The sequence below is a fragment of the Otolemur garnettii genome, unplaced genomic scaffold (assembly GCF_000181295.1).
Source record: "Otolemur garnettii isolate 467f Iridium unplaced genomic scaffold, OtoGar3 scaffold00018, whole genome shotgun sequence".
Lineage (NCBI taxonomy): Eukaryota > Metazoa > Chordata > Mammalia > Primates > Galagidae > Otolemur > Otolemur garnettii.
The window spans coordinates 1,046,105-1,069,517 of NW_003852413.1; the positions used below are offsets into that span (position 1 = coordinate 1,046,105).

General features: G+C 57.7%; 3 protein-coding genes across 12 annotated transcripts in view; 1 reads left to right on the forward strand and 2 right to left on the reverse strand.

Moving 5' to 3' along the window:
- Positions 1-681, reverse strand: part of LRRC45 (leucine rich repeat containing 45) — a 7,881-nt gene extending 7,200 nt beyond the window's left edge. The window contains exon 1 of the mRNA XM_003786048.3: positions 190-681. Within this exon, the coding sequence (XP_003786096.1) occupies positions 190-409 (220 nt within the window). The 5' untranslated portion in view covers positions 410-681. The remainder of the gene's footprint in view (positions 1-189) is intronic.
- Positions 682-1,083: 402 nt separating this feature from the next.
- CENPX (centromere protein X) lies at positions 1,084-4,704 on the forward strand. 3 transcript variants are annotated; one of them, XM_003786538.3, is made up of 5 exons: positions 1,084-1,208; positions 3,690-3,741; positions 3,828-3,881; positions 4,073-4,161; positions 4,228-4,704. In XM_003786538.3, exons 1-5 carry the CDS (start codon positions 1,179-1,181, stop codon positions 4,240-4,242), a joined length of 240 nt encoding a protein of 79 aa, XP_003786586.1. In that variant the 5' UTR covers positions 1,084-1,178; the 3' UTR covers positions 4,243-4,704. The 3 variants fall into 3 exon arrangements, with proteins under 3 accessions (XP_003786586.1, XP_023366850.1, XP_023366849.1); XM_023511082.1 differs by having other exon boundaries at positions 4,073-4,146; XM_023511081.1 differs by having other exon boundaries at positions 4,079-4,161.
- Positions 4,705-5,860: 1,156 nt separating this feature from the next.
- ASPSCR1 (ASPSCR1, UBX domain containing tether for SLC2A4) overlaps positions 5,861-23,413 on the reverse strand; it is a 44,488-nt gene continuing 26,935 nt past the window's right edge. For 5 of the 8 annotated variants that reach the window (XM_023511085.1, XM_023511088.1, XM_023511089.1 and 2 more), the window contains exons 8-16: positions 12,538-12,710; positions 12,254-12,335; positions 11,817-11,883; positions 11,146-11,208; positions 10,685-10,737; positions 6,628-6,679; positions 6,298-6,367; positions 6,048-6,223; positions 5,861-5,960 (exon numbers count right to left, since the gene is read on the reverse strand). In XM_023511085.1, the coding sequence (XP_023366853.1) occupies positions 5,947-5,960; positions 6,048-6,223; positions 6,298-6,367; positions 6,628-6,679; positions 10,685-10,737; positions 11,146-11,208; positions 11,817-11,883; positions 12,254-12,335; positions 12,538-12,710 (750 nt within the window). In that variant the 3' untranslated portion in view covers positions 5,861-5,946. Of the gene's footprint in view, positions 5,961-6,047; positions 6,224-6,297; positions 6,368-6,626; positions 6,720-10,684; positions 10,738-11,145; positions 11,209-11,816; positions 11,884-12,253; positions 12,336-12,537; positions 12,711-23,413 lie in introns of those variants that run through there. The other 3 variants (XM_012803166.2, XM_023511084.1, XM_023511086.1) reach the window with 2 other exon arrangements.

The window sequence follows — 23,413 nt, forward strand, 5'->3', positions numbered from 1 at the left end:
AAAAAAAAAAAAAAAAAAAAAAAAAAGAAAAGATACCCTCGCTCCCAGCCTTCTAGAAGGTACACTGTTGGTCATTTTGTGCTACAGAAAGAGGGGACGTCCAGAGGAAGAGATAAGGCCGCTGTGGCTGAGGAGGCCACAGGTGCAGCTGCAAACAAGCAACGGTCCAGCCCCGCCCTCCAAGCCCACCTTCCTCGCTCAGCATGCAGTCACTCAGCACCAGCTCCCGCAGCAGAGCCCACGTCTGCAGCAGCTTGCCCAGCGCCCTGCAGGTGTCCACCGTCAGGCTCTGCGTGGTCAGGTCCAGCCGGCCCCTTGGCAGCTGGTGCAGCTGCTGCAGGACAGCTTCCTGAGGCTTGGCCCCACTCTCCTTGCACAGGCGGCTGTAGGAGCGCCTGAAATCTTCCATGTCCGCATGATCCTTGGGCCAGGCCTCAGCGTGAGTTTTTTTTTGTGGGGGCTGGCGCCAAGCCCCGCGCCGCGGGCAGCGCTAAAGTGGGCCGCTCAGTGTGGGTCGACCCTTGGCATGAAGGCAATTAAGGCCCTAGCGGGACGTTCTGAAGGGCCGGCTCACTCCGGCAAGAGGCAGAAGGAGCGCCGAAGTCAGAGCCACCGCGGGTGCGTGGGCCCACCGGCGCGCGGGGGAGGGGGCAGGCAGGAGCGTCCACGTGCCCCAGTCCCTCCCGGCCCTAGCCCTCACGCCGCCGCCCCTCCCTGCTCGCCAGCGACCGCGCGGCCTTGGTATCCAGGAAGAGCGGGTCACGCCGGGAGAGGCCGCGGGACTACGACTCCCAGGAGGCTTTGCGGAGGCAGTGCTCGCCACGGACCAATTAGAGAGAAAGGGGCGGGCCGCAAGAGAAGGAACCGAGGCAGCTCGTTCCGGGCTCTTCGGCAGGGGGTCCGGGGGCGTGGCTCCCGAAAGCGCGCTCTGGATTCATTGGCTGGAGGTCAAGCAGGGCGCGGGCGGGTGCTCTTCGCCTATTTGACTGGGCGTCCGAGGGAGGAGCTCCCGAGAGCGCCCTTCGGTTCATTGGCAGGGTTTCGGGGGCGGGGCTCCCAGAGGCGTCCTGGGACTCACTGGCGGGGCGGCCTAGGTCAGGTTCCCTAGGGAGCGCTACGGGCTCATTGGCTGGCTACTCGGGGCGGGATTCCCGAACGCGCGCGCCGAAGCGGTGGCCATGGAGGGAGAAGGAGCGGGCTTCCGGAAGGTGAGGGCGGCCGGGCAGGGGCAAAGCAGGCAGGCGGCCGGGCAGGAATGAGGCCGGCGAGGACTCATGCTGCCCGCCCGTGCCTCCAAAGAGTGGGCCCATTCCCCGATCTGCCCTCACCAACCCGCGCACTCTGCGGTCAGATAGGGCGTGTCTGCAGAAAGTATGCAGGAAGGGCGCTGTCAGGGCGGAATCTGAGCCGGCCGACAGGACTCGGGCCTGCTGCCTCCCGTCCTGACCTGGTTGTTTCCTCTTAAGGGAAGATAGGTCCGGCAGGACTTTTAAAACCGCTTAGCTTGGTGGTTTCCCTTTTGTCTGCACTGGCGGCCAGGCCCTGCCTGGAAAACCGTGGGTGGCTAAATGCTTCCTTAGTAGCACACGCAGCACCTGCAGTCGGGCACACCCGACACAGGTTAACCTGTCCACCTGTGGGAAAGCAGGCACGGGAGATAAGTGACTTGACAGGGTTCGGTCAGATCCATGCCGTCTTATCCAGGTGCTGGGCTTCCCTCACCGGGGCCGGGGGCCTGTGCAGATGACCCTTTGTAGGCAGAGTGTTTGAGACATTTTATTGCTCTGCCAAAGTTGGAGAGGCACTGAGTTTCCTCGAGGTCAGGAAGGTGCACCAGGAGGGCCTCGTGGCCCTGGTCTGGGGAGGTAGAGTCTCAGCCCCTTGTGAATACATCCTTGGCAGAGGACTTAAGCCTTGTAGAGACACGGGGATCTCCATTATCCTTTCCTTATCACTCTGCACTAGGGCTCTGAAAAAAACCACTGGGAGGCTGTGACTCCCTTCAGGCCAACCCCACAGCTACAGACCCGAGAGGGTGGCCAATCCTTGCCTCAGGGCTCAGTCCACACCTGGGTGGGTTTGTGGTCCTTACACACAAGGATGAGTAGAAGGGTGGAAGGCCACGGGACCCTAGAAGGGCAAAGGCTAAGTTTGTTTCAGACGCTTCCTCAATGCTGCCCTCTTCAAAGTCACTGTGTATAGAACTGCTTGGTGGCTTGTCCCAACAGCCCCAGGTGGTGGTCTGCTCTCTGGAGTGGCCTTCCTTCCAACCTCTCCTGGGCACCAGTTTTGGGGGTCCCAGAGCAGGTAGGGAGGTCAAGCTTTTTTTGTACCTTCCATTATACCAGCAGGAAGGACCAGCAGGTGGCGCTGAGCCTGCACGGTCACTGACAAGGACTCCTGTTGCTGGGGGTGGGGGGTGTAAAGGGCTTGGGGTGCCCCCTCCCCAGCTTCGTTAAACTGCGCTCAGTGCCACCACTCACCCTCCACACAGTACCCAATTTCTGAGCTCCTGGGTGCCCACTGCTGTATTCCCATCCCCACTTGGCTCCTTTCCTAGCCACTTGTAGCTGGACTCTGCCTGGCCACTTCCTGGGTCCCATGGCTTCAGGAAGTGCCTAAGAGTCCCAGCTCTGCTGGGACAGCTCACATGGTTCTCTATGCCCCTAAATGAACTCTCCAGTCCTTGGCCCCCACCTCTCCAGAGTGGTACCATCCCTTCAGGGTCCCAGGTCACACAGCAAAGTCCCAGCATGCCTCCTTCTGTTTGCTGTTTGGAGGCTACAGCTAAGACCCCTCTACCGCCTCCTTCCTGCTCCCTGGTCTCTCTGAAGGCCAGCGCTGCTCTATCAAAACCCCAAGAAAGACAGTGGTTTCCTGCCAAGGACAACTAAACATACCTAAGCTTTGCTTTGCACCAAAATCCATTCCAGCCTTGTTGACTTCACTTGGCCAAGCTCTGCACTTCCCTGGGCACCAGATGTTGGCTGCAGGGAAGGGCTGACCCAGTGCCTAGAAGAGGGTCTGTCTCCAGCTAGCACATATTGGTGGCTATGGACCCACCTTGGGGACACCTATGTGCTAGCCCCCAGGTCCTCACAGAAGTCTTGATTTCTTTCCTTCCCTACCCAGAGCCCCAGAGGGTGACCTAGGGCTGCCATGGTACTGGCCATGGTACTGGCACTGGGCTTTCACTCCTGCAGCCTCCCACAGGGAGGTCACTCAGCTGCTTTCTCACCAGCCTCTACCCACATAGCTCCCTCTACTCTTTTTTTTTTTTTGAGACGGAGCCTCAAGCTGTCCCCCTGGGTAGAGTGTCATGGCGTCACGCTCACAGCAACCTCCAACTCCTGGGCTCAAGCGAGTCTCTTGCCTCAGCCTCCCAAGTAGCTGGGACTACAGGCGCCCGCCACAACGCCTGGCCATTCCTTGGTTGCAGCCATCATTGTTGTTTGGCGGGCCCGGGCTGGGGATTCGAACCCGCCACCTTAGGTGTATGTGGCTGGCGCCTTAGCCGCTTGAGCCACAGGCGCCGAGCCAGCTCCCTCTACTCTTAAGCGTGCAAGTTCCCTACCCTGGGAGAATCCCAAGGATGCCTGGTGTTTCCACCTGGAATTCACAACCATTGTCCAGACGGAAATGCCTAAGGGGCTGTGGGACTGGCGCTGACCCCTGTACCCCGCCTCCAGGAGCTGGTGAGCAAACTGCTGCACCTGCACTTCAAGGATGCCAAGACCAAAGGTGCGGGGATGCCAGGGGCCAAGCCTCAGGGAGGATCTGAGCCTTGCAGGGTGGGAGTCCCCCATAACCTGCCCCCTGCCTTACAGTCAGTGGGGATGCACTGCAGCTTATGGTGGAATTGCTGAAGATCTTCGTTGTGGGTGAGCTGAGGGACTCGCGCTTGAAAATCAAGATGTGAATTGTCGTGTTTCCAGCAAGTGCCTGAGCTCTACGTCCTCTAAAAAGCTCTTTATCAGAAGCCACAGCTGCCACCTTGGGGCTGCCTATGGGTGGGTGGTGGTGGGGAACCCCCGGCTTCCTCTATCACTCATTTCCTCTCTTGTCTTGGTAGAAGCAGCTGTCCGTGGGGTCCGGCAGGCCCAAGCAGAGGATGTGGCCCTTGTGGATGTGGATCAACTGGAGAAGGTGCTCCCTCAGCTGGTAGGTGGGTGCTGTGGGTAGGAGTGGGGCTCCTCAGGGCAGCCCTGAGCACTCCTCTCCCCACAGCTCCTGGACTTCTAGGGATCCAGAAGCCACCCCACTCGGAGCAGGCCTCTTGTCTCCTGTGGCCTCTGGTTTCAGACAGGGAAGAAGAGCCTGAGAGGTCTGGAGCAGGTTCAAACCAGAGTTGAACCACATTGGGAAGATTGTCCTCCAGCCTTCTCAGGATGCTGTCATTTGGCCAGAGTTGCTGCAGGACACAGACAGTAGAAGGTCTTGAGGACAGGCCCATAGGGATGGTGCCTAGGGTCCCTACCTCTCATCTCTGGGGAAATTGTACCTGCTGGGAGGGGTCCCTGGGAAGCAGGTGCTGGTGAAGGGCTGGCAGGTAGCCTGCATGTTTGCTATCTCCTCCACATTCCTTCCACCCAACAACAAAGCTGGCTTGTAACTTTCAGTCATCTGATACTCCTCTAAGAGGCTTCCCTGAGCTATAAATTTGTTCTCACAAAGCAGCATCAATAAATCAAAACAATCTTCCAGGCTGGGCCCTCTTATTGCCATTAAACACCCACAGTCAAGTTGCTTCAAACTCTTTCCCTGCCCCTGTGCTCCTGTCCACCTTCTTGGTAGGATAAAAGCAGAACTCTCAGGACAGAGTAACAAAGCATGTGTGTGCCCTGCCCCACCCTGCACAGGGCTATGAAATTGGAACCCTTGCACATGTGGCCACCATCCTGGAACATGTTACTGGTGCCACGGGGGCCACTTGGGAGCTGCTTCCAGTAGGCAGCTGCTTCCATGAAGAACTGTGGTAGTCTCATGCCACTGAACCCACTTGCTGTAGGCCGGACCAGGATGCACAGGGTGAGGGATCCTGGCTGGAGGCTTCCCCTTTGCTACCAGTCTGTGTGAGCTTTCAGAGGCCAGCTCTGTGCCAAATCATGGGAAGTATGCAGGGCCTTGGGCTGCTCCTTCCCTGTGAATGACTGGAGCCTACTCTTTACCTTCCAAAGCTATTTGGACCTCACTTAACCCAGCGCAGAGAAATGTTCAAAGGCTCCCAGGTAAGGGCCAGCAGCCAGGAGAAAGGCCACCAGGGGCTGGATATGAGGATAGCAGCTAGGCCCCAGAGCAGAAGAGGTAACAGCTACCCCATGGGCACCCAAAGCAGCCTTGGGAGGACCTTCAGAGGCCCCCCAGCATGGGCTTTGGCCAATTCCTCTGTTCCTGACCTAGCCTGCCCCTCTCCCACCCAGGGCTTTTCCTGGCCCTCCCTTTCCTCTGGGTCTCTGGGCTCCAACTGCTCCCATGGCAAAGGGCTTAGACCTGTCAGGAAGACACATGCTAGGACCCCAGCCTGCAACAACTCTGGGGGCACCTAAAAGGCCAGGCCCTGCAGTGGCCCCAGGCCTAGGGTATAGGTAATCTGTCCAGAAATCTTTTCTCCCTCACACTTTGTTCTCTTTGGAGATGTAATTAGTGGTGCTAATTAGGTAAAGGTAAGGAGTTGCTCCTGCCAGTTGCCATTTCTGGGTGGCCACCTATGTCCTTGCTAATGAGAATAAGGCCCAGTGAGGGCCACCTGGGCCCATGCCATAGTCCAGCCATGCTCAACCAGGGCCTGGGAACTCCAGCTGGCCCTGCCCAGGCAGAGGCCCATGAGGACCCTTGTCTGGAGAAAGAGGACACAAGACTCTCAAGAGAAGCACAAGTCTTTATTCCCACTCAGGGTGGGGGTGGGGATCCTTTGGCTGGCAGAGTGGGCACCTGGGCTGGCAGCTCTCACCTCTTGCTGGCTGCAGTGCAAACACACCAGGATGACCACCAGCCCTGGCTCCCACCCAACCCACCCAGCCACCCACCTGCCCTGCAGCCCCAGGCACCTGGCAGCTTCAGCCACTTGGGGACCTTGCCCAGGCTCTTCCTCACAGGCTGGGTTGTGCCCGGGCTGGGCTCCAGGGGGCCCAGTGCCCCTTCCTCAGCAGTTGGCTGGGACTCAAGTGGTGCAGTGTCAGGGGCTGGCAATGGGGGTGGGGACCCAGCGGCCCTGGACATGCACCTGGGGACAAGAGGTCAAGGTACAGGATGGTGGGCACTGCCACTGATGAGCCCCCAAGTCTCCTCCCCCACTACCTGGCCACTAGCACATCAGCCGCAGATGGGGACACAGTGTGCTCCAACAGCCTGGGATCCAGATGGAGACCTGCAGAGAGGCCAAACCCACTGTGGCCCTAGGAAGGACCCACCTGCCACCCAACCACTGACTCTGGGAGGGGGAATGGCCAGGCAGGCGGCTGTCCCAGCCTGCAGCTGCTGGGGAGGTGGGTGTCCAGAGCTGCAGGCCTCCCTCCCAGGGCAAACACTGCCCAGAATGAGTGCTCTTTGGGCCATCTTACACTGAGCACTGGACAAGCTGGAAGGCAGGGCCCAGGGACAAACTTTGCAGAGCAAGTGCCCACTCACCTGTGGGTTCCTCGGCTCCAAAGTGCACGAGGGCAGCAGGGAAGAGGTTCGCCTGCAGGGAGGGCAGGGGCTCATGGGCAGAGCGCCCATTTCTGTGGAGATAGCCATACCCAGGTCCCTCCATCCTCTGTAGGCAGTGCCCATCTGTACAGTCCCTGGCCTGCAGGCAAGGCTAATGTACCCACAGACCACCCCAAGCTCCAGCTGAAAGTAGACGTTCTCGTGGTGCGTGAATTCTAGTGTTTTTACCATCTCTCCCTATCCCCCCACACCTGGGAATAATCAGCTCCCTAGGACAGCACAGCCTCATGCCTGCTGGGAACTCTCTAACCCACTAGAACCCAGCCGAGTGGCGAGCAGAGAAAAACAGAGGACTGGACTGATGTGGTGGATCTGGGGACAGGGGATGGTGGGCAGCAGAAGGCCTCCTCCCTACTCCTATCCCCTCCCCCACGTGGAACAAAGAATAGGTCTGGGAAGGTCTGAGACTGGGGGCCTCCTTCGGGCTGAAGAGACCAATGTAAACCCACTGGGACATGAGAGAGGACTTGCAGGTCCTCTCGGTGCAGGTGTCTGGAGCCAAGCTGTCTGGCATCTCAGGCTGGGAGGTGCTGCAGAGGAGTCCACCTGCCAAGACTCTCAGGCCATCTCCACTGGGGTAAAGCCCACACCCTAGGTCAAGTCAGTGATCAGGTCCTAGCCTGGTAGGAAGGAAGTAGCCACCACCCAGCCAGGCTCCTTGGGAAGGGTGTGTGCATTGTTGTCAGGTGTTGAGGATGGGTAACACAGAGTATAGGTTTGCTACTGGAATAGTATAGAGAGGAGGGCTAAAACACAGGCCACAACCGGAGTTCTACTTCAGAGTCTCCTTGATTGTAGACAAACATGACTTTTGTTTCTGCTCTCTCTCAGAGGCATAGAGGCCTAAACATATAGGTGGTTTTCCCCTATATGTGTGCCACATATAGGGTCCCACACCCACATTGGAGGTCTAACCAAAGGGGGCTTGAGCAGGATTTCTGCTCCCACTTTCACAGTACCAGAGGGGGACAGAGAACAGGATGAGGACAGGTTACTCGCTGACCTGGGGGTTAAGTGGTGGGTGTAGTGTCAATCCAGGGCTGCAGGCAGGGTGGGGGGGCTGGGCATGGGTGGGCCTGGCTGATGCATCCAGAAGCCGACCCAGCTGCCGAGGAGTGCATCTCCAAGCCCTAGGAGCACCATAGGCTTGCTGGGATGGGAGATGCTAAAAAATTAGTAGGAAGAAGCTTCAAAGGCTAGGCCTAGGAAGGCTGAAACCTCAGTCTCCAGCAGGCAGCAGAGTGACACAAACAAGGGTTGTGAATGCTTTGAAAACCTAACTATGACGCCTGGGATCAAAGCCTTTAAGAGGAGAAGGGCCTGTGGAGTGGGCAGGGGCTGCTCTCATGCCCCCTGGAGGGGCACCGGAAGCTGCGGAGCCAGGACAGGCACATGGGTAGGGGAACAGTGCCAGGACTTTCCTTAGGCTGGACTGTGTTGGCCACCCTCACAGCAACAAGAAGGCATTGTCCTGTCCCACAGGACCTGGTCAGGACTCAGCACAGGCCAGAGCCTGATTCCCTTCTACCCTTTCAGAAGCCAATGGCACTGCTTGGAGGCTACCACTGGTCAGGAGGGCTCCCTCGGAAGTCTCCAAGCAGCATTGCTTCTCGTTCTTGGGCCCTTCCCTGGCACAGCCCAGACCATGCAGAGTGGGACAGGCAGGACACTGGGAGAGGGGCAGCCTGGGCTCAGTCTACAGCTGTGGTCCCCACCACTGAACGAAGTGGAAGAGGAGGGCTGGCAGATGGGCCACTGTCCAGACTGGGAAACCTTTGGTAGGGCTCAGCCTCTGGATGGGCCCAGAGAAGGAGCTTCCCTGAGTTCCGCATCACCACCATCTCCCTAGCCAGGGTTCCTAGGGGCAAATGCAGCAAGGGAGCCAGGACGGAGTCAGTCCTACTCCACCCTGGCCCACCCCAGTTGCCAACCTGGGCCACCCTCACTGTCTAGAGCTGGTTCTAGGGAGAGCCTCTGAGGGGATGCCCTGGAGACTGGGGTCCTGCCCCCTCAGCAAGAAGCCTTGGACCTGCTCTGGCACAGCTCCCACTGACAAGGAGCAGTGAAGTATGAACACCTAGCACCAGTTCAGCCGGCCCACACCTGCCACCCCAACCCTGCTCATGGCATGGCCTGAGGGCGTACAGGAAGGGTTTGGGCAGCCTCCATCCTGCCAACAAGCCCAAGCCATCCCAGCATCCCCTACCCCAGCTCTGCTCTGGACTTGGGCACAGCACACCCAGTAGGGCCTACTTGAGGGCTCTGGGATGAGGCCTTGGGGAAGGACCCTCCCGCCACAGGGGAGTGCTCCAGACCCTTTGGGGCTGACCCCTCCTGAATCAGATCTCCCTACCCTCCCTGCCTCCCCTCAGCACCTGCCAGAAACCCCTGCCTGTCAGCCTGTATGTATCTCTGCAGTTCCAGTGGAATAAGGAACAAGTGGCCAGACAGGAAGAAGAGGTGCTCTGTTCACCCCCAATGGCTGCTCTGTTCCCTTCCTGTGGCTAAGCACTAGTCTCACCCACCCCAGCACAGACAAGCACCAAGGAGTGGAAGAGACCTGGCCAAGCACTCCGCACCACGCCCTGGAACACCCTGGGGACATGGGGGATCAGAGGGGTGGGGCAGCAAGACAGGAGATGAGCTGACCAGCCAGCACCAAGAAACACACAGAGCCGGGACAGGCAAGACCCTCCAGGATGTCAGGGGAAGCAGGGAGCTGCTGTACCCCTTTCTTCTCATTCTGTCCTCACTCCTGACCTCCTCCCAACCTCCCCTTCTGGCCCTCCCAGAAAACCCACACTCTAGGCCAGGGCTGCAGAGGGCTGCGGGCTGCTGGCTTCACACCCACCCACCCACGCAGTCCCTCTCAGAAGCAAGGCTGGCCCCAGGACAGCCCCGGGCAGCTGGCGGCCAGTGCACAGCCCTGCCGGAGACATGAAAGCTGGCGCTCTACACTGCGTCGGCCTGCCTACCAAGGGGGGCAGGCTTCCTTCCCTCAGCCCTGCCAGCTCTCTGATCGCGGGCAGACAAGGACGTCACAGGGACACCACCCTGCGAGGCCCTGTGGCTTGGCCTAGCGGATGGGTGACAGGAAAGGGCAGCTGGTGGGCACAGTGTCACCAGGAATCAAGAGTATGGGCAGATGGTGGCACCCCAGGGCTCTGTGGGACCTCCTAATTGAAGGGGTGGGCTGGGGGCCTAGGTGCTGGTTCTCCTCCATCCCAAAGCATCTTCCAAATTCAAGGTTTATCAATTGTTGGCCAGCAGTGGAAAAAGGGACAGAATGGAGAGAGGCCCACCGCCTCTGGGCCAGCAAGGCAGGCTTGGGGCTAAAAGGGAGCAGGTTTCCCCTGCCACCATAGGGCATCTCCACTGCCTCTGGCGAACCTCCAGCCCCTTCTCACTTATTACCCCCAACTCAGACCTCTGAAGAAACCAGCTGGCCATTGAGAAAGGGGCCATCTCTGTTGTTAATTAAAGCACGCAAAGGGATGTTGAGGAAACCATCAGGCCAGAGAACTGGAGAAGCCCAGGCTGCTCTCCCAAGGGTGACCATGGCAGCTCAGAGGCCAGGCCCAGCACCACCACCCCCTCACCCTGGGGAATGCTTGAAAGGCATGACTGGGGTGGGTGAAGCCAGGGGAGGGCACCAAGCACTCCCTGAAGAGGCCAGCTGGGTCCAGGGGCAGAGGCAGCAAACTGGGCCTGCAGCAGCCTTATAACTGAGGGCTCCCCAGCCTTCCTGCTCCCTCCTTCACCAGGTCCCATCCCCAGCCTGGGGGCCAGACAGGAAGTGGAGTGGCTGGGAAACCCTGTCAGAAGCAACTTCAGAGAGCTCTGCTCCTTCTGAATTCACTGGCTCTAAAAGGCTGTATTATCCCCTGGAGCCACTGCCAGGGTGCTCCTTCCCGACCGCGGGCCTCGCCCTCCCGGTGGAATCTGCCCAGCAGCTCCAAAGTGAGGCACCCGGTACCTGAAAGAGGGTCAGCGCGTGGTCATCCAGCACAGTCTTTGGAGGGGCAATGACTGTCGAGAGAATTGTCTGTCAGGAAGCACACATGGCCCCTACCCAGCCCCAGAAGACAAGCATGGCTGACCTCTGCCTACCTCTGCTCCTGCCATGAAAACCCTAGTGAGAGGTGAGGGGGCAGGCAGGGCAGATCCACCTGCAGGGGACCCCATCTGTATGGCTCCCAGAGGGACCCAGCAAGGACCCTGGGAAAAGTGGCTTCTGCTCCAGCTCCCAACCTGTCCCCCTGTCCTGACACAGGCGCTGTGGCCTGAGGTGGTCACATGGACCAGCCACACCCCAGTCTTCCAGAGAGGTGTCTTAAGCTTCAGCCAGGATTCCAGGTGGGTTGTGCTGGAGGCTTCCCCTGGCAATCTCCATGCCACCCCAACCGGCTGGCAGAGGGTACAGGAGAAAGAACTCACACAGGTGAAACGGCAGCTCAGGGTCCCCCAAGTGGCTCCTCACAAAGTCCCGTAAGTCCCCCACTGCAAGGGACAAGAAAGTAGAGAGTCTCATTGGAGGATATGCAGACCTGTGGCCCAGCAGGGTGCCTTGGACACTGCTGCTACCCTCTCGGGCCAAAACTAAGCCCCAGGATAGGGTCTCAACACTGCTCCTGCCCCAGCACCTTAGATGCAGGGCCTGACCAGACTGGAGCCCCTGCCATGTTGCAGGAACGGGTGCCCACCCTAGCCCCATGCCCCTTGCCCCAGCCTGAGTGAGCCCTGTGGGAGGCTGCCAAGGCCTGAGGGCCACCTGCCACCCACTGTGGGGGGAGGTGCAGGTCAGTGAGGAGCCCACTCCGGACCTGGCGGCACTGTGCCCTTCCTCCAAGTGAGCTGCAGCCCTGGGCCCCCTTCCTCTGGGTGCCCCTCTACCCCCACACACCTCGTTGGCAGGTGACAAGAGCACAGAGGACTATGGGCCCCCCTGAGCTGTGACTAAACACCCAAGCAGTATATTCCATCCTATGGAAATGACAGCAGCTCACAACAGCCTGGTCTCCCTGGAGCCTGAGGGCCAGCTGGCTGTGCAGGCCCAGAGGAAAGGAACTAGAGGTGGGAAACTCAGGGGGCCCCAGCGGGGTGCTCACCTGTCTCACTGGGGCGGAAAAAGCCCTGCAGGATGTAGCGGTCAGGGAATAGGACCCTCAGAACCACCTGGGTGGGGACAAGTGGGGTGGTCAGTGGCAATGGCCAAAGCTGAGCCAGGCTTGGGGAAGCCAAGCCAGTGGGCACCAGGACTGGGGGGCATACATGCTGGCTGCAACCTGGCGCTGGCCAGAGCTGTAGCCTCAAGTCCCTGTGCCACAGGTTGGGGCCAAAGACAGTTTAGTGCCACATGTGCATACCACGGCCCCCTGAAACATTTGTTGTTTAAATTTTTCATCATAAAACCTGAATAGGGTGGGTCAACTGGCTAATTAACAACTTGAGGCCACTGGGGCCCTCACCCTAACTCAGCTGCTGGTGAAGCACAGACCCTCTGCCATGAGCATGGGCACTGAGACATGCCGTGTCCTCTGCATACCTTCGGGTAGCGTTCCAGCTTCTCTTTCATCTGAGCCTCCCGAAAAGCCTTGGTCACTAAGGGGGCTTCTTCCAGGCGCTTCCTGTGGTGGGGAGGGTCTGAGGGCACAGGTCTCCCCAGCATGGAGGAGGCCCACAGGGCCAGCTGGCCCCAGAGGGCAGGGCAGGCCCCCTGCGGTGCTGCTGAGGGCCTGCATGTCTGAACCCAGGGAAGGCAGGCAGCTGCAGCAGCCCCTGACCCAGGGCAAACTGCTGAAGGGGGAAAGAGTCCAGCAAGGCACCCACCGCTCACTCTTGAGCTGGGCCAAGCGTCTTCTCACATCGTCCACTGTCACCTCGAAAAATTCATCAGGAAGCTCTGCTGGCCAGGCCTGGAGCAGCTCCTCCAGGTCAGGATGGCACACCACAGGCTCTCGGTCCACAGGCTCTTGGTCCACGGGCTGGGGGCAGAGGCTTGGCTGATGGTTAGTAACATAGGTGGGCTCCTGGCTCTGTGGGGTGGGCTCCTAGCTGGAGCTGTCAGGTCCAGGGCCAGAGGTCAAGGGCAGGACCCAGGAGGGTGCCCCAAGGACTTCACCAGGCCTGTGAGCAGCTGGCCCATCCCTCCCCACCAGTTCAGCAACCCTGATGCTGAGCGCTCTGCTTGCCAGCAGTGCACAAGGCCCCTGAAGTCAGGCTCAGGCCATGTCTTGGCCTTCATGGGGGTGGGGGCAATAGCCACCAAATTAGAGTGTTGGCAAAAACCCCAGCGTAGCCACCCCACTGGCCCCGCTGCCCTCTGGGCCACAGCCTGGCCGCCTGACTGACTCCACGCCTCCCGCCCCCTGGGGAGCAAGTCACCTCCCACCCCCTCTGCCACCCTCTCTGCCACCCTGGGACTCAGAGGGAACGGAGATTACAGGGTAGGGCCTGCCCCACTCACAGTGCTGCGGGTGGGACTCCTCGGTGCTGAGGCCACCATGGAGTCAGGCCTGACCAGTGCCAAGTTGGGTCAGCGGGGTCCATACTGGGCCCCTTCCAGAAAACCACCCAGGGCTATTGGGAGGAGGGGCATGGGAGTCCTGCTGCCACCTCCGCTGCCCCTCTAGCCCACCCTCACTGGCATCTCACTTCCTGCTTCTGACACCTGGCGTTGGCTCCAGGCCATGGAAACCACCTGCTCTGTCCTATCCCTTCTGCAGCCTCTGGGACAGCCTAGCCCAGGCTCTGCCTCCACCCTAGGGGTGTCCTCTAGGGCCATACTGGTCAGCTGTGCAGGAAACACAGGGGCCAGCACGACCCCAACACTGGTCAGGACACACCTGCCAGGTGTCTCTAGGGCTGCCCTCGGCCACACCTGCCACCCCAACTGTCCAGGACAAGAGGTCCCTGCAGTCCACAGAGCACCTGGGAGCCTCTACCCAGGGAACCCCTCTGCCCTCAGGCAGCATCCTGGCACAGTCAGGCCCACAGGTGGCTGACCGAGGCCCCCAGGGGCTGCCCTTCAAAGCCACAACCATCCTGCAGCAGCCAAGAGCTTTTTATAACAAGACGCCAGGCGCCAGGCTGCCCCCCACAGCCCAGCGCCTGCATTCCAGAGGGCTGCCAGCATGCCTGGCCTCCCAGGGGAGGGGCAGACAAAACACAGAAACTCCCTAAGCCCAGAACCACCGTGTCCACCAGCAGCCAGACCAGGCAGTGGCAGGTTGGGATCCTGACACAGATGCGGCCATGGGTATTTGGGTGCTAAACCCCGAGCCGGGAATCAGGTCTGTCAGCAGCCTGTCCCACACCCTCCCTGCAGCAGCCCCAGGATCTACACTGTATCTCCTTGGGCAGTTGAAGTGCCATAGACAGCACTGCACTGAGCCTGGCCACTCAGGCAGGGTCCACTACCACCAGACATGACCAAGAACTGAAAGGGCAGAAGCCAGAGCCAGCCCCAAGGAGCACAAGGCCACTCTACCCCTGGGTCCTTCCTGGGGAAGGAAGGACAGTGGGTTGCTGGCACATTCATAACCTGGGCAGTACTGGTACCCCTGGGCCTGCAGTCCACAGCCCCTTCCAAGATAAGGGATACAAGGATAGCCAGCATCAGCCTCACACCACCCAAGGGCTGCTGAGTTTCAGTTGAAAAAAAAACAAAACACCTCACGATTTTGGATCCACACTAGATTCCTGCTTTGCCTTCCAATGTCTCTGCTCAGGACACCCGTGCTGTCAAAAAGCACAGGAACCCAGGACCCTCCCAGGCAGGGACACCCAAGCCGGAGGCCAGATGGAGCCAGATGACCTGAGTCCCCCATAAGAATAGGCAGCTCCTTGGCTAACTGACAGGGGAGCCAGAGGACAGCACAGGGACTTCAAACACCTGTCCACTCATTCATCTCAAAGCCTCCCCAGGAGAGTGTCCCCTCCCTGTGCTGGGGAGGCCATACTGGCCCTGTTTATAGGGGTTGTGATGCCTGGCAACTTGGCCCCGTCTGTGTTCTGTTGGCAGCAACAGTTCTTAGGTGGATGAACACAGATGTTTCTGGGCATAGGAGGAAGTGTAGGATCATACCATGAGGAAAAGAGAGTACACACTGACAACTAGGGTGGCCGTGTGGGGAGGTCAAGTGCCTCTTCACCTGTGCTGGAAGAAAGGCCTGGTTCTGCCAAAGTGATAGAGATGAGGTAAGATGACCCAGAGCCTCCAACCAGGGAAAGGGAAAGAGCCAAGGTGAGATTTACCACCTCCTGCCCCACAGTCCTTTTTTTCTTTTCGAGACATAGTCTCACTTTGTAGCCCTCAGTAGAGTGCTGTGGCGTCATACCTCATAGCAACCTCAAACTCTTGGGCTTAAGTGATTCTTTTGCCTCAGCCCCCCAAATAGCTGGGACTACAGGTGCCTGCCACAATGCCCGGCTATTTTTTGATTGTAGTTGTCATTGTTTGGCAGGCCTGGGCTGGGTTCAAACCTGCCAGCTCCAGTGTATGTGGCTGGTACCCCAGCCACTGAGCTATAGGCACTGAGCCACAGTTCATTATTTTGAAAGATTTCATCGTACAAAAGGGTCAGCAGATACAACAGTGAATGCCCCACACAAAGACATGAACACATGGTGGGTCTGCCCTCCCCTGGTGTGGTACAGCCATGCCCTGCACGCACGCACGCACGCACACATGCCTCCTCCACCAAGGGTGTGGCAGCGTTTGTTAAGCACCAGTCTTGTGCTGTCCGTAGCACACGGCATCATACCCACCAGGGAGATGCTAAAACAACCCCTTGTTGGAAATGTCCCTGTTGTATCCAAGTGGCTACACAGGTCCCCTCGTGAGCACTCACCTCCCAGGGCCTCAGCTGCTTTCCCGCTCCCTGGCAGGGGCCTATGTCCACAGGATGCCCCACCACCCCAGTCAGCTCACTGGTTCCCTGTGCTGAGGTCTAGGACAAAGACTGCTAGGGGCTGCTCTGTTGTTTTTTAAGACGCTCCAGATCGGACAGAGCCCTGAACCAAGGCCCGCTCAGGAGAATGAGGCCCACACCTAAAGCAGAGAGCCAGGTGGGTCCCCTAGCTGCATGGCAGATGTTCCTTGGCCCTCCTCAAGCCCCAGGAAGCCCTTGAGCTCAGGGCCAGCACTTCAGCTGGTCTAACCCAGCCAGTTTTATGGTCAAGATCCAGGACAGAGCCTTCCAGAAGCCTAGGTGGGACCCCACCTCTGTTTCTCACAAGACCTGCCCACCTGCTGGGCACACAGGCACAACAGCACAAGGGGACTGTGTCACTGAACAGACTGCCCCATCCCACCTACCCATCCTAAATCTCAGGGCCCTAATTCCATGTTTCTACAATTGAGCATTTTACGTGGCCTTAAATTTCTGGCCATGGGAGTCAGCACTGGTTGCATGTGGCCACAGTGGTCATGGATGGCCAGGTCTACCCCAGAAGAGCTCATTGACCCCGGGCCTCCTGCTACTTATGAAACCCTCCTGATCTCAGAAACTACCTCCTCCAGCAGAGACAAGTGTACTTTCAGCAACAGGGCGCATCTCACTGGCCAGCAAGGGGCAGATGAGGACCAGACTCCCCAAATGTCTCCCAAAGCTGACTGAACCCCTCAATGTGGGACATTCTGGGTCCCTGTGGGCACACTTGGGTGCTTCAAGTAGGGCTGAGAGCTGCTGACCACTGGTCCCACATGGGACCTCCGCCCACTGCTGACTACCGGCCTCCACAGCTCAACCCTCCAGAACAGCTCCTGAGACTTCCACAGAGTCCTTGGTCGGCAGCACCTCCATCAAAAACTGGATGTCATCCGGCCTGGCCTGGTTCCCACCCGACTGACTCTATGTCCCCCAGCTCCCCTCTTCCTACCCTACCCTTTCTTCTGGGAAGAGCGAGGGTACTGGTTCCCTCCTGTGGCCTACACACAGAGTAAGTACCAAGGATGCTCCAATGATGGCACCTGTGGGGCTCCCCGAGTCCCCCAAATGAGTCCACAGGTGGGTATGTGTTATGACTGCCCCAGACCAAATGAGGAAACAGAGGCACGTGAGGGAATGAGCCGCCAGCACCTCAGCCCAGGGCGAAGGCCCTTTGGACCTCCCGGCAAAGACTTGCAGGTATGGCCTCCACAGAGGGCCGCAGGGCCCAAGGGCAGGTCCAGAACACCACACCTCAGTGCCAAGGCCAGGAAGAAGCCAAAGGCACCAAGCAGGGTGAGGGCAGTGGTTCCAGCAGTCTGCAAAAGGATGCCACTCGCCCGGCAAGACCGAGGGAGGCCCTCGGGAGGCCCTGTGGGGGATGCCAGGGCACGACCAGGGCCCACTGGTCACCGGAGGACCCACTGCCCCACAGAAGGCCGCTCATGTCACAGTGGCCGCTTTGGCCACAGAGGTTTCCTTTTCTTGACAGTAATTTTCCAGGATGGGATAACACATGGAGGAAAAATGCGAAAACTATTCAGAGGTGACCTCAACCTCAGACTTTCCAGCTTCTCTGTGAAGGTTTTTGTTTTCTCCATCTCCCCAGTCCTTCCACAATGGCTCTGGTAAGAGGGAATGTGAAGCGTTTCCCCTCGAGGCTTTGAGCTTCAATGAATCACCACACAGGGCCTCGGGCCAAACCTCCAGTTACTCACAGCCTCCGCCGCCCTCCAGAGGGAGGCGCCGCAGCACGTGGCCACCATCAAAGGCGCTGGCGGCACAGCCAGGAGAGGCCAAGCCAGAGCGGGAGTCGGCCGTCAGTGGTGCTGGGGCCCTGCACAGGGGCACCACTCCTGTGTGGACAGCAGGCAGCCTGCCCCTGAAATGCTGCAAACCCCAGGCCCAGAACCCAGGTGCTGCTGCTCGAAGGTCATGTTGGGGCTCATCCTTTCACCCTCCTGCTGGCATTAAGGCCTTGGCCCTTAATTTCATCCCAGGGAGACAGCATCTTACCTGGGCCTGGGCACAACAGCCTGTGCCTGACCACCAGTGACTGGCCACACAGCCAAGGAGGCCAAGAAAGGAAGGCCCAAAGTGGGGATGCTGTGCCGAGAAGCCTAATGTCCCTACCTGGACTGCGAGAAACATAGCAGCCCAGGCCACACTGGCCTCAGCGACCCTGAGACCTACTGGCAGCTTGGCCAAGGACCTGGGGCAACCCCTGTGTGGTCATCACAACTTCGGAGGCTGGACTCAAAAGGATTTACTCGGAGACAGCTTGGACACAAACTTCCTCAGTGATAGACAAAGGGTATTTTGCCATGGTAGCTCCTGATGCCACATGCCTCCTGAAACAGAGCAATGCCACTCAGGGCCACTCCTGCCCCTTGAAGCCTGCACACCACCCACACATGCGCCACCTCTCCCCTCAAAGACGGTCGCTGATGGCCACTGACATTAAGTTACGAGTAACAACATGAAAAGCAGCCCAATGGACAGAACAGCCACGCAGGAGACCAGGCAATTCACAAGGACACCAGTGGGTTGGGGATGGGTCCTTTACAGCCATCATGAACAGTGAGAAAGGTGCTTAAAGAGCTATAAGACACCACGTGGTCTGTGTGCAGAGAGATGGCATGAGAGGGGTTAGAGTGTGAACAGCGTCAAGGGACAAGGGGTGCTAAGAAAGCAAGGTTTTTTTTTTTAGACAGAGCCTCAAGCTGTCCCTCTCGGTAGAGTGCCATGGCCTCACAGCTCACAGCAACCTCCAACTCCTGGGCTCAAGCGAGTCTCCTGCCTCTGCATCCCAAGTAGCTGGGACTACAGGTGCCTGCCGCAATGCCTGGCTATTTTTTGGTTGCAGCCATCATTGTTGTTTGGCGGGCCTGGGCTGGATTTGAACCCGCCACCTTAGGTGTATGTGGCTGGCGCCTTAGCCACTTTAGCCATAGGCGCCGAGCCAGAAAGCAAGGTTTTAGACTTCAGGGCACCGTGGCTCACGCCTGGAATCCCAGCACTTTGGGAAGTCAAGGCGGGGGGACCGCATGAGCTCATGGGCTTGAAACCAGCCTGAGCAAGAGCAAGACCTCATCTCTAAAAATAGCCAGGCGTTGTGGCAGGTGCCTGCAGTCCTAGCTACTCAGGAAGCGGAGGCAAGAGAATTGCTTAAGCCCAAGAGTTTGAGGTTGCTGTGAGCTATGACACCATAGCACTCTACCAAAGGTGACAAAGTGAGACTCTATCTCCAAAAAAAAAAAGAAAGAAAGAAAAGAAAACAGGATTTTTTTTGTTCTTCTAGCTTCTCTGAATTGTTCAGCTTCTCTACAATGAATAAGAATTACTATAGCATGGCTCAGTGCCTGTAGCTCAAACTACATACACTGGAGCTGGCGGGTTCAAATCCAGCCCAGGCCAGCTAAAACAACAATGACTACTACAACCAAAAAATAGCCAGGCGTTATGACAGGTGCTTGTAGTCCCAACTACTTGGGAGGCTGAGGCAAGAGAATCACTTGAGCCTAGGAGTTAGAAGGTGCTGTGAGCTGTGATGCCATGGTACTCTACCCAAGGTGACAGCTTGAGGCTCTGTCTCAAAAAAGAAAAAACAAAAAATTGCCGGGTATTCTGGTGGGTGCCTGTAGTCCCAGCTACTTGGGAGACTGAGGCAAGAGAATCGCTTAAACCCAGGAGTTGAAGTTGAAGGTTGCTGTGAGCTGTGATGCCAGGGTGACAGCTTGAGGCTGTGTCTCAAAAAAAAAAAAGAATTACTATATCACAAAGAGACAAAAAATGTTTCCAAAAGTAAAGAACAAAGTTGCCAGGCTGAGAGCTGGGGGAGCACCTCGCCCACATCTGTAGCTGCACACAGAGCATGTCCAGGTATGTGTCCCCATGGGTACGGCACATCAGCCCCCCAAAGTAACAAACTGCATCAACCTAGGCTACAGCACAGGGTCACCTCATCTGCAAGTTCAAAGCTGAGCCCAGAAGCTGTTCACAGCAGGTCCCAGAAGAGGTGCACCCAGGCTCAGTGGCATCCAGACCCCAGTCCATGCAGCACTCAGCACAGAACACCCTAGGACCCACCTGGGAAAGGGTCGGCCATGTGGATCAGCAGGTGCTCCAGTCACCCGTCCTCCACCCCAGCCCATAAGGCAGGCTCAGTCCCTGTGTCCACTGTGCCTCAGGGTGCTCCACTCGCCCCGTCCTCCACCCCAGCTCCCGAGGGAGGCTCAGTCCCTGTGTCCACTGTGACTCAAGGTGCTCCATTCGCCCCGTCCTCCACCCCAGCTCATGAAGCAGGCTTAGTCCCTGTGCCAACGGAGACAGAAGCCCCTGCCTACAGCAATGAACATTCTAGCTGCATCTGCCAGGACAGTGGGGCCTAGTCTTGAAGCCCAAGGTCTCCAGAAGTACCAGCTGGGCATACCAGGGGCCAGGCCCAACTCAGCTACTGGGTCAGCATGTGGGGCAACAGAGGCAGGAGCCCCCAGCCCAGGGAGAAGGCACTGGACTCCAGCCTCTCTGGGGACGCCTGCTGCCTAGGGACAGCACAACTGTCTTGCCCAAGGTGCGTGGGTCCTCAGAGGGGGCACTGGCACCATGCTGAGTACCACACCACCTCATGTCCCAGTCCCATAACTGCTCAGACATGCTTGTCCCCACGCTCTTGGTCCTGCACCAGCCACCAGTTCAGAAGCAGGGGGGCAAGACCAGAAGTTGAGGCGCTGAGGACACCCTGGCTTGTCACCAGGGGAGAGATCACCCCCAAGGGGGGAGGGGCAGGCAGGATGGCAGCCGCCAGCTGGCAAGGGCAGACGGGGGCCTTTGATCAGAGACAGCCCTCGTGCCAGCTGCCGGGGAGCTGCAGGCGTGGGGGTGTCTGCTGGGATCAGCATCCCGGCCAAGCACAGAGCCATGGGGCGGCCTCCTGGGCTAGTGGAGGGACTTCAAAGGACAAGGCCAGGGGGCGCCGGGCAGCCCCAGCCTCTCCCAGCGCCCGGTTCTGATCGCCAGTAAAACTACCTTCTAATAATTAACGTTTGACATCAAAGGCAGGAACCGCCCGGGTCTGCGAACCATCCAGGCCTCTGCTGAGGACCTGCCCATATTTTATCCTGTCTCTTTCTTCTGACTCTTTATTTAAATCCAAAAACCACACACAGGCAAAACATTAATGGGAAACTTGGAAACTCATTTTGATTACTAAAGTGTACTTTGAAGTTCCCCAAAAAAGTTCTGTTTTGTTCCCTTCCCCCTTCCCCAGACTGTGAAGGGATGGCCGGGGCTGCAGGCTGGGCAGACAGCACTCCACCATCCACAAGCTGCCTGGCCTGGATCAAAGGCCCAGGGGCGGGGTGGCGGGGTGGGCGGGTGGGGGGGTGGGCTGTGTAGTGGAGGCACATGGCCTCCTCCAGGATCCCCACTGCCGGAGGATCAGCCCTAGCACTCACTCTCCCTAGTCAGGACCTGCCAGGTCAGGTGGGAAGAAGGGAACACTACCCACATCCTTCAAACCGAGGGGTTCCCAGCAAGGGGACCACAGGGAATCTGGCCCAGGCACTAGCTTGCCCAAAACCTATGGGTCTCTGACTCTGGGCCAAGAGGCCTGCGCCCTGCACACATACATACCTGCTGTGGCAACAGCCTTGCCATATTGAGTCTATGCATGGGGCGTTCAACACACACAGGAATGTCCAGCCCTCACCCACCATAGACTGCCCCATGAAGTCACGGAGCCTAGGCAGGGTCCCTGAGACTCTCTTGGTTGGTCAGTGACCAAAAGCAAGATCCCCCAGTTCAGAGTCCTTAGCTCCCAAGGCCTCTGCCTCCTTGACAGTGATTGCCAGTTGCCCCACACCAGACACAGAAACCAAAGTACACACAGGAAAAGACAAGCTCTCTTAAAAAGGCAGAAACAGTCAAAACATGAAAATACATTTTATAAAGAGAATTAGCTTATTGTGAGACTGAGCTCCATAGGTGTAAAAATAACCAAATGGGAAAGGTATCACTCTTACTCTCAAATTAAAAACCAACCAGACCTGGCTCGGCGCCTATAGCTCAAGCGGCTAAGGCGCCAGTCACATACACCAGAACTGGTGGGTTCAAATCCAACTCAGGCCTGCCAAAAAACAATGACAACTACAACCAAAAAATAGCCAGGCGTGGCCGGCGCCTGTAGTCCTAGCTACTTAGGAGGCTAAGGCAAGAGACACGCTTAAGCCCAGGAATTGGAGGTTTCTGTAAGCTGTGATGCCATGGCACTCTACCCAGGGTGACAGCCTGAGGCTTTGTCTCAAAAAAAAAAAAAAAAAAAACCAGCCAGACCTGGTGGTGGCACCTATAGTCTCAACTACTCAGGAGACTTGAGGCAGGATAATCTCTGGAGCCCAGGAGTTTGAGGCTGCTGTGAGCTAGGATGATGCCATGGCACTCTGGCCTGGGCAACAGAGTGAGGTTCTATCTCAAAGAAGAGGTTAACTAATGAATATTAAATGAGTAAACAAGCCAGACACCATCAAACATTTTCAGTGTCAGTAGGAGACATGGAAGAGGGCATCAGCCAGAACTGCACACGGCCTTCCAGACCAGCCCCAGTCACACAACTCACACCCACACTGTGCCTGGGGTGGCTAGAAGCCTGCCCTCAGTAGAGACCTGGGTCTGGAAACACCCTCCTCCCATGTCTACCCCAAGGGCTCCCATCTGCCTCTCTCAGCACAAAATCCATGGGTGCTGTGGCCACCTAGTTCTGCAGAGCTCCAGCAGAGCAGGGCAAGGCCCAGGGCAACAACAGACCCCAGCAGAAGGCCAGCCTTGACCCCAAGCAGGTGCACAGAAAGGTGACCCCTGGGTATCTGCAGGTGCATCCAGTAGGACCCAGGGCCAGGCCACCATGCCGGACAGTCTGGCCAGGCAGCACAATCAGCTTTCCAAGAACACATCGTCTCTTCTGCAAACACAGCTTCCAGAGCGCAGAAAGGAAGAACAATGCCAAACTCATTCTCAGCGCCAGCACAACCTCCATTCCCAAGCTGGGTGAAGACAGAGAAAAGAAATGCAGAGTCTACCTCATTCACAAAGGCAGGTGCACAAATCCAAGATAAAACAGTTTATCGTGGGCTGGGCACGGTGGCTCATGCCTGGAATCCCAGCATTCCGGGAAGCCAAAGCGGATGGATTGCCCGAGCTTAGGAGTTCGAGACCTTGTCTCTACTAAAAATAGAAAAACTAGCCAGGCGTTGTGGTGGGTGCCTGTAGTTCTACCTGCTCAGGAGGCTGAGACAAAAGGATCGCTCAAGCCCAAATCTGAGGTTGCTGTGAGCTGTGACACCTGGCACTCTAGCCAGGGTGATGGAGTGAGACTCCACCTCAAAACAAAAACAAAGAGTCCACCAGCATATCATGAACGCCTTTGGTGCAGAAAGAGCTATTTACAAAGGTCCTGGCACTCTAGCCAGGGTGATGGAGTGAGACTCCATCTCAAAACAAAAACAAAAAGTTCACCAGCATATCATGAACGCCTTTGGTGCAGAAAGAGCTATTTACAAAAGTCAACACCTACTTATGATTTTTAGGTCTCAGGAAATAAGAAAAGTAACTTTCTTAGCTTCATAGAGGTTTTTTACATATACATCAATCCTGTTGAGATGAAGGATGCCCACTAAGGTGCTGCCAGTCTACACACCAGAGACCCAGCACTGCAACACGGTAAGAAAAGGATGAGGGGGCTCAGCGCCTATAGCTCAACCGGCTAAGGCGCCAGCCAC